The 12,822-nt window shown below is 31.8% G+C and overlaps 1 protein-coding gene across 1 annotated transcript in view; it reads left to right on the top strand.

Annotated features, from left to right (window-relative positions):
* dy (transmembrane protein dusky) overlaps positions 1–11,172 on the top strand; it is a 107,584-nt gene extending 96,412 nt beyond the window's left edge. Inside the window, exons 3-4 of the mRNA XM_088242782.1 lie at positions 6,836–7,058; positions 7,936–11,172. Of these exons, the coding sequence (XP_088098908.1) occupies positions 6,836–7,058; positions 7,936–9,380 (1,668 nt within the window). The 3' untranslated portion in view covers positions 9,381–11,172. The remainder of the gene's footprint in view (positions 1–6,835; positions 7,059–7,935) is intronic.
* Positions 11,173–12,822: the final 1,650 nt, after the last annotated feature.

Raw genomic sequence — 12,822 nt, 5'->3', positions numbered from 1 at the left:
GAAATAGAAAATATTAAAAAATATGTCACTAGAAAAACGCGACATGTTAAGCATCGATAGTTGTGACGTCAAGATTTGTGACGATGTTTTTAAAAATTTGAATCATTCATTTTAATAAATTATTATACAAAATATAAAAATCGGAACGGAGGTGTTAAAGGAGACTAGGGTTTATTTATTGATTTATAATTTCATTTATAATTGATAACGTGTATATTTATCGATTGCCCCGTCTTGTGCCCCTAATTTTTAGCCATAAAAGACACGTGTTTTGTTATTTAAAATACGACATTCTTTGTGTCATTTAGATTTTGTCAGCAAACAAAAATATTACTTAATCATAATAGAATATCTATTTTCATGATGAATTTAAAGGAAATTTAAACTATTTCTATCAACATAAAAATTATTTATCTTCTTGTCGCATTGCATGTGCAACAAAAAAAAATAGGAAAAAGGGCAACACATCTTTCGAAATATTTCATTAAAGTTTTAATCTGTTTTACAGATTTCGCTAACTGAGATTAAATTAATGGGATAGCAATTTGCCCCGTATAAGCAGATTAAGTTTGTACCGGAAGAAATTATACAAAAAATGGCTTTTCGATTTATTTGTCTAACACTACAAAACCAGTATTATTTAAAAATTAAATATACTGACAGATTATCTCAATGTTAAATTTTATCGTTTGAATTTTTACGGTTATTTTCCTAAATTTCTAAACATCTACAGGATGTATAAAATTAAACTAATAATTCAGAATAAGGCAATGTTCAGTTATTACCCGTTAGTCTTGTACGGGTGCTTAATCCGCAGCTTGCCCACTACAAATCGTACACCGCATCTGAGGACATTAGTCTCCTTGGCGGTGCCCACATACACGGAAAAGTTGCTGGTTGCCGAACAAGAAAAGATGCCCAAAGAAGCTCACTGCAATCTGGTAGCCTTAGCATCTTTTTGCTAAAAGAAGGTTATTCAGAAGAACATAATCAGCACTACATTGGATTGAGAAAAGAAAGAAGTGAATTCTTCACTGATTAGACATGATCAATTTGCCGAAATGAACGTTTTAAAAGTCTTTAAATTATTTTTGGAAGCCACCAGATCTGTAAATCTGACGGAACCTATAACAGGGCCACGGATAGTATCGAGAAACACCATTCGGTAATCATAGAGAAGGGGAAAGGGATAAGAGCACAAGACCAGGATGTGTTCAGAAGATTGATTAGGATATCCGCAGCAGCACGAAGGGGAATGAACACTATTAAAAACAAACAATTTGTCATTAAATCTACCATGACCTGATATAAACTGCGTTGTCCAGTGATCGAGAAAAATCTAAAAAGACTTTAATATTTGACTGATTGAAGGAAAAAAAAAGGTTACCCTTCCTGAAGGGGAAGATTTCCATCGCGATTACCAAGTATCGAGAAAACCATTTAAAGATTTTTTTATTCAACAATGTTTTGAGTATGTCCAAATGCTTGCAGGCTGGCTGGATTTTCTCCCTAGGGACTTGTTCATATTAAATTTGTTGCAACAGAGAGGGAAAACACTTTTGAGGAGGAAATATGGGAGTCTAGGCATTAACAGGGCTTATGGCCTGTCATTGGCTGGTTTAAGTGGCCACTTTACAAACCGTGTAACATTCACCATTCTGCCTATGTTTAAACATTCACATTTCCTCAACTCTTCCATCTGTTGACTTTTATGATGTAAAGGATCTGAAACCTTTATTATGCGGGTGATGTTCATCCGGCTGAACCAAATCACCTACTAGGCAACGCCTGAAAACAATTTTCCAATTTTTATACTTCTTCTGTTACCAGGTAGTTGATTCAACAATGTTTTGAGTATGTCCAAATGCTTGCAGACTGGCTGGATTTTTTCCCTAGGGAGTTATTCATATTTAAATTTGTCGCAACAGAGAGGGAAAACACTTTTGAGAAGGGAATTAGGAAGTCTTGGCATTTCTCCTTATCAAAAGGGTTTTTCCTCTCTGTTGCAAAAAAATTAATAGTTTTTAAATATTTGATTGAGACATTCTTTCAGTTGGGAGTGAACGGTGCTTGATCCGCATCGGGTACATATAATATTTATTACCTATGCTTGACCAACCAACCCGTTGACTCAGTGCCAGAACCTACATTGATCTGGCCTATTGACTTCCATTGCAATATGTGACGTCTTCAGTCATTCATCTTCGTCTAACTTATTGCTTCTGACTTTACTTCAATGGATTGCTAATATTCTCTTGGAAATTTATTAACATAAACTCGCCGTGTTTAGTGAATTTCATTGAACTAAATGTTTGACCACAAAGTCAATGCTTGAAATCTTAATAGAATTTCATTTTATTTATTTTTGGAACAATAAAAAACTACAAGCAGCACTCACATTAGTGTATTCCTTTACATGAATATTTATTTTTCAATTTTAAAATTTTATTTAAGCATTGCAAATAACATGTGGATGATTATTCACTAGCATATTATGGCTATTAAAATAATATTAGGTAATGAAATAAGGATAAGTATAAAAAGGAAGGAAAGCAAAAAAGGAATACAAAAAATTAATCAATTCAATGAATTAACGCGTGTGAGAGAATTTACTATTTCTGTAGCATAATCACAAATAACTATCGACGTGCTAATAAGCGACGTGATATCAATTTCTCAACATGGCCATTTATCGTATTTGCGATCACAATGGAACATCCGTGAACACCTAATATTAAATGTCAATATCAACAATATTTTGAGTTTGTCCAAATTTTTGTAGACAAGGACTGGATTCAACTCCCTGGGGAGCTGTTTATATTAACATATTACAACAGAGATGAAAAACATTTAATTAAAGGTAATATAAAAGTCTGGACAGGGTTTATGACATGTCATTGGCTGGTTTGGTTGGCAAATTAATTATTTTAGAATTTGAATTTCAAATTTTATATTTTTAAATACTTATTGCCCACATTGAATAAATTCGAAAAAAAAGATTTTTTTTAGATTTACAGTAAAACTTAATTTTTCATCCTTTAATTCATTGACCAATGATTGTATAGAGTCATGTTAGAAAATAAATTTATATAGTAAAAATACACAGATATTCTTAAAAAAATATATATAATAGAATTTAAACAATTACAAATACAAGTTTAAATATCAGTTGTTGAATTTGTTTACAATCGTTTTGACAACGGCATAAACACATGGATTTCTAGGTTACTGCGCCAATTTCACACCGTTGGAATAATAACTTAACCAACGACCGTTCTGGACAACGCATTGAAGTAATATAGTTGAAATTTCTATGGACGGTATTGGAAATATGACCCTTAAAGCGACTGGTTAATATATTAACCAATTTCGGCCATTGCGCTACAAAGTGTTAAGTGACCAATTTACATACTGTATAACATCTTTATATATTTAATTATTCTGTACGTGTGATGTCACCGAACTTCTTCTAAACGGCTTAACCGATTTACGTGCGGTTTTCAGACGAATGTAGATCTTTGCGCTGTGCGTGTTTGTAGATATTAAAATCTTCTATATAATATGTAAAAAAGAAGTAAAGAACATAAATGTTTTACTCATCGATCTACCAGGGTTGCATTCGAGGTGAATACATTTACAAAAAAATGGAATAATGTTGTTTTTTGTGCATAAAAAAGTTTGTTTTTAAATTTTTACAAACAACATTTGTTTTTTACTTAAATTCCTTTTAATTTCTACTTATTTATTTCTTTTAACAGGATTTTTGTTTATATGAAAATAATGTTAAATTAAAAAAATAAATTAAATCGCATTCGTATATAGGTACACCCCTCTGTTGGTGAGAAGACCGGAGTTTTACGTTTACAAAAAGAATGCCATATTTGAAAAAGTACATATTTTATGTTTTAGAATTCAACAATAACTAGTACCTAAGTACCTACTTAAATTCAATATTTGAATATTAACATTTTTTTAGTTTTGGAATTTAATCACAAACAAGTACCTAGGTACCTACTTATCAATGAAAAGTATTTTTCAAAGCTCATAGCAGGCAAGCCAGCGTCTGACGGGTCCGCTAGTTTATTGTAAAATGATAAAATAGCAAATATCGTATTTCAAAAAAACAATCCTCAATAATTATAACATGTTAATAAATTTAATGAATAAACGCTATTCTGCAGCACTAAAAGTAAAAAAAAAAAAAAATAGCCAATGACATGTCATAACCCATGCCTAGATGAATCACCTATTCTAAAATGTTCTCTATCTCTGTTGTAATATGTTAGGCATACAAAAATATTTTACTATGCGAATTTAATGCTGGTTTTTTTTCTTACGATTTCCGCTACTTTAGTCCGTGAAGTAAGTCTATAATACAACATGCGGTCAAAGATTATGTTTCACATACAAGAGATGTTTTTAACGCGTTTCTCATCCATTGTTTGCCTGTTATCATTTCTGTGTCATCTCCTGAACCATGTGGCGGTCGTACCAACTCTCACGCGTTATCCCATAATACTTACAGAAACAACCACCTTCCTGTCTGGTTCTTTTTCTATACTTCATGGTTTACCTCTTCGTTCTAATTCTCATTCCAATTTTTTTATTTCCATCCACAATTCCTCTATCTTCTCTAATTTATGTAATGTCCATGCGGCTTGACTGTGGAATCATCTCCCATCCAATATAAAAGATGTCTCTTTAGTATCTGTATTTAAATCTTGTCCAAAGAAATATTTTACTTCTTAAATCTATCTTCCGTTCCTCTTTCCCTTTTTTTTATTTTTTTATTTTTATTTATTGGGAATATCAACAGTAATACATGTAACAAAAATACAACAAATAAAACATACAGAGAATAAAACCAATGACAGATATCCACAGAAATACATTAAGTGTGTAAGTGAGTGAGAGGGTGGGTGTTATATTGGAATGAGGGTGGACATGTGTGTAAATATTGCACAAGTGTCAAGTGTCGAAAATACAAATTTATTTAAAATATTAAGAATCTGAGATAAAATATAATGAAATAAAATAAAATAAGATAAGATAAAATAAGACTTTATTATTGAAACTAAGTATAAGACAAAGAAGTATGTTTTAAGACGCGCATTTTAAATGTTATTTTTTTACAATCAAATGGATCAATAAGGAGAAAGTTCAAATTATATACACTAACAAAACGTATAAGTGGAGAGTTCTGGGCATAGTTTGTACTATATGGGAACTATACGTATAGTTCCCACTGAGTACTAGTATTAATTTAAGGTTATTTATATAAAAATAATGTTATTCCTATTTTTGTATCATCATCATCAGTGGCGCTACAGCCCGTTGTGGGCCCTGGCCTCCTCCAGCATTTGTCTGCTTTTTTGTATATCTTTAGTTTTTTAAATTTTATTTTCTATTGAAAACGCTTTTAAAATTAAATTATTTAAATAACACTCGTATTTTATTGATTTGGCAATAAGCCCGCCAATGTCCTATTTAAGTACAAAAATGAAATAAAAAATTGGGAAGAAAAATACAACAAAATAATTACGATTTATATCAAAAAATTTCTAACTCAAAAAATTTACAAATTTTTTTTGAGTAAAATTATATTTGAAGCACCGACATTGTGATTTTACATGTTAAATTATAAAAAAAAATTAGCTTTGTGTAAAGTTACGACCGGTTTCAAAATATAATAGATGTCAAGGAATTAAAATAAACTACCACTATATATTTTATTTCTTATAACAACGCATATGAAGCTGTCAATCATCCCATAGTGAATAATAAAATTGATTATTTAAACAATTGTCCTTCGCTGAAGATGTTTTCAAATTAAACATATTTTCAATTCTAATACCTACTCTAACCCTCATATTATTTTCTGAGAAATAATAACATAGACAAAAAAAATCTGAACACGAACATGAACATATTATTGTTAGCAAAATAAAGAAAGTGATGACTGATGTCCGCAGGGTAGCTATTATACTGCCGTCATAAGAAAGAAGGACGTATCAAACATTTTTTTCGAAAATAAGTTAAATACATATTTGGAATTAGGAAAAAAATACGCATCTATTAAAAATACATCTATCTTCTTAAAATAACCACAACCCTATTAATTTCACTAAAAAATGAGACTTAACTGCAAAAAGTCTTTAAGATTACTAAATATAAAAGGCTGTTTTATTATTATTATTAAAGACTGATTAAAATACTTTTTTTTTCTATTCCGTTTTTAAAAACATCTGAAATGAATGCATCTACTCGTTTTCAATGAAATTTAAGATCTGCTGGTAATTTCGAAATTAATTCATTATAAGGTCAGCGTTACTAGTTTGAAAAACAGTAAATGGCCAGTAACGTCTATTTTATTTAGTTGAGTATAATCAATTGTCATATTAACACTAAAAAAGAAAGACGTTTACTTAATTACTAAACAAAAAGGGCGTTTCTACGTCATCGAAGGGTCTTTTCACTGAAGTAACACATGTTTTCTTGTATTTTTTTACTAAAAAGAAGATGAAAATATGAATTTTTAAATATATAACGTAAAATTTAGTAAAATAAATATATATATTCCGTTGGGACAAACCATAATACATACTGTCACATCATAATAAACTTATTTTTTGTAGCATTTTTCACACAGCGAATTTTTCAATCTACGAGTTACAAAATATTTATTTTCTCCGTTTTTTGTTTTATGTAGAAATGTCCTTCTTTCATATGACGGCAGTAAAGACTGTCAGTAGTTACTGCAGACATGAGGCTAACGGTTTAATCTCCGCATAAAACGTTGAAAGTACTCCATCTAATAAACTGTTTTTTTTTCTAGCTGGCCTACTCCAAATCCGAGGAAGTCGAGGTTGTGGAAGCCGTGCCGGGCCAGGAAGACCAGCTGGACGATGGCCACCACAACCTGCAAGACAGAGACGACAATGACATTCCCAACCCCGACCAGATAGCTCTGGAGTCGGGAGACCAGGATACTGGAGCCAGCCAGTCTGCCAACCTGGCATTTAACGTCCAACAGCACCCGAACCGAGTACTGCAGCTAGGTCTGTTTTAAGAAATAAAAATAAATGTTTTGATAGCACTGAACTACAGTGACTTTGTTGCAATTATTCTGTCTGATTTCTGACCGCTGTATCCGAATATGCCATCATTATTTATCTATCAGTCTTTGTTTTATTTTAGTAGGTAGGTAGGTAGGCCTAGTAGGTGAAATGGATCAGTTAGATGAATCTCACCCACACGATAAAAATTTCAGCTCTTATACTTCACAAAAATAAAAAAATGGAAGAGTTGAGGAAATTTTGATGTTTTAAACATAGGCAGAATGGTGAATCTTGCAGAATATGTAAAGTGGCCACTTAAATCAGTCTATGACAGGTCACAAGCCTTGTAAATGCCAGGACTTCCATATCTCCTCTCTTTTAAAACAAATTGAGTTTTTTAGTCTATAGTTAACTAGAATGTTTGAGAACGCACATGACTGCCATCTGTGGTAAAAGCTTAAAAATATTTTCCCCATTTGGCAATAATAAATGCTCAAATTTGTACTAAGGTGGTTCACTTTACCACTGCAAATATATTAATGTAATATCAATTTGTTATGAAATTGTTAGAAAATTGAAACAATTAAAATATTATTCTTTTTATTAAATCTTGAATCAAGCAGTTTAAAAGTATTACTAAATAAAAGACGAGTATGTACATAAATTATTCGATGTGAAAAATAAAAAAATAGTAATTTAAATATGAATTTGAAATAGCTGTTTAAATTTGAATTAAATACTTTGTTTTACTAAAATATTTTTTACGAGACCTCATTCTATAGTTTGCATTATTTTTATACTAATAATAGGTAAATTTATGAAAATATTCGTGTGTTATTCCATAAAACCATATGAATTATTTAAAAATATTTTTCAGGGTCACCCCGGGTACCAAACGGTCACCTGGTGGGTCCACCCCACAAACACAACATCGGCTACCGAGGACAGCAGCCACCCCCTCCTCCGCCACAGCTGCTGAAGAACAACATCCAGCAGGAAGCTATGGACAAGATATTCCCCGGTGGCAACGACATTTGGCCAGCCCCTGCTCCAGAAATGCCCAAGATTATTTCCCTGGACGTCAAATGTGAGAAGAATTCAATGAAAGTGTTCTTAGGGTTCGACAAACCGTTCTATGGGATTGTTTTCTCCAAAGGACATTACTCCAATCTTAACTGTGTCCATCTTCCGGCTGGGTTAGGAAGAACATCGGCTAACTTCGAGATCAGCATCCACGCTTGCGGAACTGCTGGAAATACTGAGAACGGACTATACGGGTACGGAGCTGATTCTGGATCAGGAACATACTTCGAAAATATTATTGTTATTCAATATGATCCTCAAGTCCAAGAGGTCTGGGATCAAGCGAGAAAACTACGCTGCACCTGGCACGATCAATATGAAAAGTCCGTCACCTTCAGACCTTTCCCTGTAGATATGCTAGATGTTGTCAGAGCGGACTTTGCCGGAGACAATGTAGGATGCTGGATGCAAATCCAGGTAGGAAAAGGGCCCTGGGCTTCAGAAGTATCAGGGTTAGTCAAGATTGGGCAGACGATGACAATGGTACTGGCCATTAAAGATGACGACTCCAAATTCGATATGTTAGTCAGAAACTGCATGGCGCATGATGGTAAACGAGCACCAATTCAGCTAGTAGATCAAAAAGGATGCGTTACGAGGCCTAAACTCATGTCAAGATTTACTAAAATAAAAAATTTTGGAGCTAGCGCATCTGTTTTATCTTACGCTCACTTCCAAGCATTCAAGTTCCCGGATTCAATGGAAGTTCACTTCCAGTGCACAATTCAAATCTGTAGATATCAATGCCCGGATCAATGTTCTGACCACGGCCTCATTGCTGGACCCGAAATCAGAAGACCGGGACCCGAATATGGACCGCCTCCACCCCCATCTCTACCTTTGGAATTCCTCCACGGCGGACCTCCTAGAGACGAACGAAGAGTAAGAAGAACGAGAGAAGTAGACCCAGAAAAGGAAGTAGGAGTTAACAGGGTCATCAGAGTTGTATCAACGGGAGATCTAACATTTGCACTCGACGAAAGCTCGAACAACGCTTCAGAAACTATGATATTCCCAGCGAGAGAAGAAATGCCTCCAGGAGGAATGATTTGCATGACAACTCCAGGTTTTGCAGCAACCCTGATCGTCCTTTTAGGTATCCTCATTGTATCATGCCTCATGTCAGCTTTCCTCTGCATCAGATTAAGGCCGTTTTCTGGTCTTCACGAAAAGACTTTGGCGTTTAGCGAGCCAATCACTCCAAAAAAGAAAACGAAGAGCTGTTTTTACTCGTCATAGAGCACGCGTTAGCTAGAAATAAAAATTTAGCTTTGGAATTTGAATAGTGTCAGGATAACAAATAGTAAAAAAAAACATCAGTTTTGCGTCCACGATTTTTGTCGTTATTTGGCAAGATTGAAAATAATTAAAACCAGTCAAAACGAGATAAAAAATACAATACAAAATTAATATTATGATGAACTTATTTATTTTTGAATTTTGGGAAGGTGGAGGCATAGTATAAGTATCGCAGCCATAACGTTATAAATATTATTTATATAAATGTGCTCAAAATAATTATAAAATACGTAATTAACTGCTTTATATTTATTCAGGTCCTGATATAAACATCTCGTAACAGTTATCGACAAAAATGTAGGCAAGTTGCGAGTACTTTATAATATAATTAATATATATGTAAATATACTCTTCCATTTTACAGCGTTTAATATGTACATATTTGCATATATAAATATATATAGAAATGATAGTACCTACCAAAATACTCCCATTTGATTTTTCATCAACCTGGCATTATTAAAGCTGAGAATAATAAACACCAGTCATATACCTGATATTATAGCTAGAAATTAGAGTAGTTTTAATGTTAGTAATTTATTGATTAGGGGTTAATATGGGATGATGGGGAAAGGTCGACGTGATACTTACGTCGCAAAAATGTAACTCAATTTTGAGACCTAGTTTTAATTAAATTTACTGTCGAATATAAGTATTGTGTGTGAAGACTGACGATTGAATGATAAAAAACATAAAAAGAGGCTTTATATTCTGTAATAGTTTTTATTTTCAAATACAAAAACATCATATCACGAATTAATTTAATTAAAAAATAACTATTCGAACAGGTCAAATTACAAATTTACTTCAATTTGGAAAGAATATTTTTTATACAACAACAATACAAAATCATTTTGTTTTAAAACGCTTTCAAGCTTGCAGACATCTCCATTTTAGCATAATACGTTTTCAGCACATTATGCGTTTTTGTGTTAAATATCATAAGAAATATGTTAATGACTTTTTAAAATATTTATGAAGATTCTTTCCGCAAAACTCTGCGTTTTTCAGTAATAATGCAAATCAAGTTATAAAAAAATAAGATAGTGAATAAAAAGCAGGTTTTTATTTATTTAAAACAATTATGAATTATAAACGCTATACAATGACCTAAATGCAACAAAAATTTAACTTTCAAAACAAAACGGTACAAGCTTTATTGCTTTGTATTGATAGAAAAAATATATTGTCTATTTGACATTCATATCTCAGAAAAATCTTAAAATTATTAAATTTTGTTCAAACTTGGTTCGATCCACATGTAAAATATCACGGAATAACTTTTTACTTGGTTCATATTATTTTACAAAGTGCGGAGAACTGAAGAATCGATAAAATATTGAAATTGAATGAAACGTATGTAAAAAAAATGAACAATGATCGATCATGTTATAAAACTCACAATAGATAAAAAGTTTTGTTTCCAAAGCAGAATATCTATTTTTGTGATATTACGGTCAGGCTATGGCAATGGAAGATGTTTAAAACATTGAGGTCATGAAGAAAGAATTGCTTACCTTTTTTGTGAAATTATGATTACATTTATAATAATTCTAAAAAATAGCCAGGTCTGTATGTTTCCGTGTGTTCATTTATTTTAAGGCATTTAAATTAAGTATTTGTTTTTAAGTAAGGGCCCTACGTAAGTAATTTATTTAGTTGTTATTGTATTTAAGTGTTTTATGTTTTTATATTGAGCTCAAAATAAACAACAAATACGTTATTAATTAAACACGCTTTTTAATTATTCCCTTACGATTTTGTTTTTAAAACTAGCTGATTTCACACGTTTAAAACAAATAATAACAGTACTTGGAATGGTTCAAGACAAGGCTGAATCTAACTCTCCAGGGAGTTATCAAGATTAAAACTTATTGGTTTCATGTTTTTTACTTCATAAAAGTCAACAGGTGGAATAATAGGGAATGTGGATGTTCAAACAAACACAGAATGTTGAATGTTATTCGGTGTATAAACTGGTCAATTCAGTCACAGTTAGCCTCGTGGCGTAATGGTCAGCGCGTTTGCCTACCATACAAGAGGTCTCGGGTTCGATTCCCGACATAGTTGATATGAACTATTTATTTAAAAGGGTGTTTTCACACTAGAATATTTCATAACCCCTTTATGGTACCTGAAGCGTAAGACCAATAACTTTTTTTTTATTGTTAAATATAATTTCGTATTTGATACATGTTTTTTTTAATTCTATTTTTATATTTTTTTAATGTTATAGCTGTTATTTTTCAAAAAAGAGACAAGCTTTTGTGCTTGGCGATTGACTTACACTGTTATATTTATTAAGTAATTTGAAGTTATATAATTTTGAATACACAAGACAAAATATTGAAAATTATACGAAAAAAAAAGAAAGAATAATACAAATCGAAATATAAAGATGTTTTTACTCGGGTTCAAAAAACTTCTTTAAGGTTACTTTTAATTCATTTAATGTACGAACGACATGTATGAAATTTAGGAACTTTCATGTTGTTTTGGTATCTGAGTGACTTATTCATTTCGAATTCGTTTATTTTTTCACCTTTGTAAATTTAGTAAAATAGATTTTTTTTCGTAAATAGCGTCTTACCTTCATGTTACAAAATTGATCAAGATACGCTGCGATTGGTATAATAATCTAGTGGCCTATGCACCATCCACCATAATGATGAAAGTGATCACTTAAACCAGCCTATGATAGGTCATAAGATCTGTAAATGCCTAGATTTCCGGATCTTCTTACCTTAAATGTTCTCAATTTCTGTTGTAATATTCGTATGTTACAAATAAAGTTGTGGTTAACTGATTTATTATATAATGAAGTATTTTTCATTTTTCACAATTATTATTAGTTTACAAACATTTTGTGGTGTAATCGTTATTTACATTAATTCGAATTAGAACTTTTGATATAAATATATATTGTCATAATAAATAACTCAACCGGATATCATCAATGCTGATGCGTAGGAGGAAATAAAAATATCTACTCACAGTAAAAACCACAAACATTTAAATAAATAAATTTTATGACGATGCTAGATGGCAAAATGACCCATAGTTTCAGATGTTGATTAATTAATGAGATATTTTATTAATTTCTTTAGAGTACGTATGTTTAGTTTGTGTACATTTTGGACCTTTAGGGACAATTCGTACTGAACGGAAATATCAATAAATATTAGACACAATTTAATAATACATTTTACAATAATACAAATAAACCTTAAAGCCATTTTGAGGTCTGCGCCCAAAATAACAAAAGATACTGCCGTGCACTATATCGCCGCTCCAATTGTAGCGTGTTTGGATCATTTTTGTAACATGGAAGGTGATTAATGTGATCAGTGAACGGTCCAAAATAAATTTAATATTCCGGATA

This window comes from Micrasema longulum, unplaced genomic scaffold, assembly GCF_059751315.1.
Source record: "Micrasema longulum isolate JH-2025_06_02 unplaced genomic scaffold, ASM5975131v1 h1tg000163l, whole genome shotgun sequence".
Classification (NCBI taxonomy): Eukaryota; Metazoa; Arthropoda; class Insecta; order Trichoptera; family Brachycentridae; genus Micrasema; species Micrasema longulum.
The sequence above is the reverse complement of the archived record's forward strand: the minus strand, read 5'-3'. Positions and strand labels throughout refer to the sequence as shown.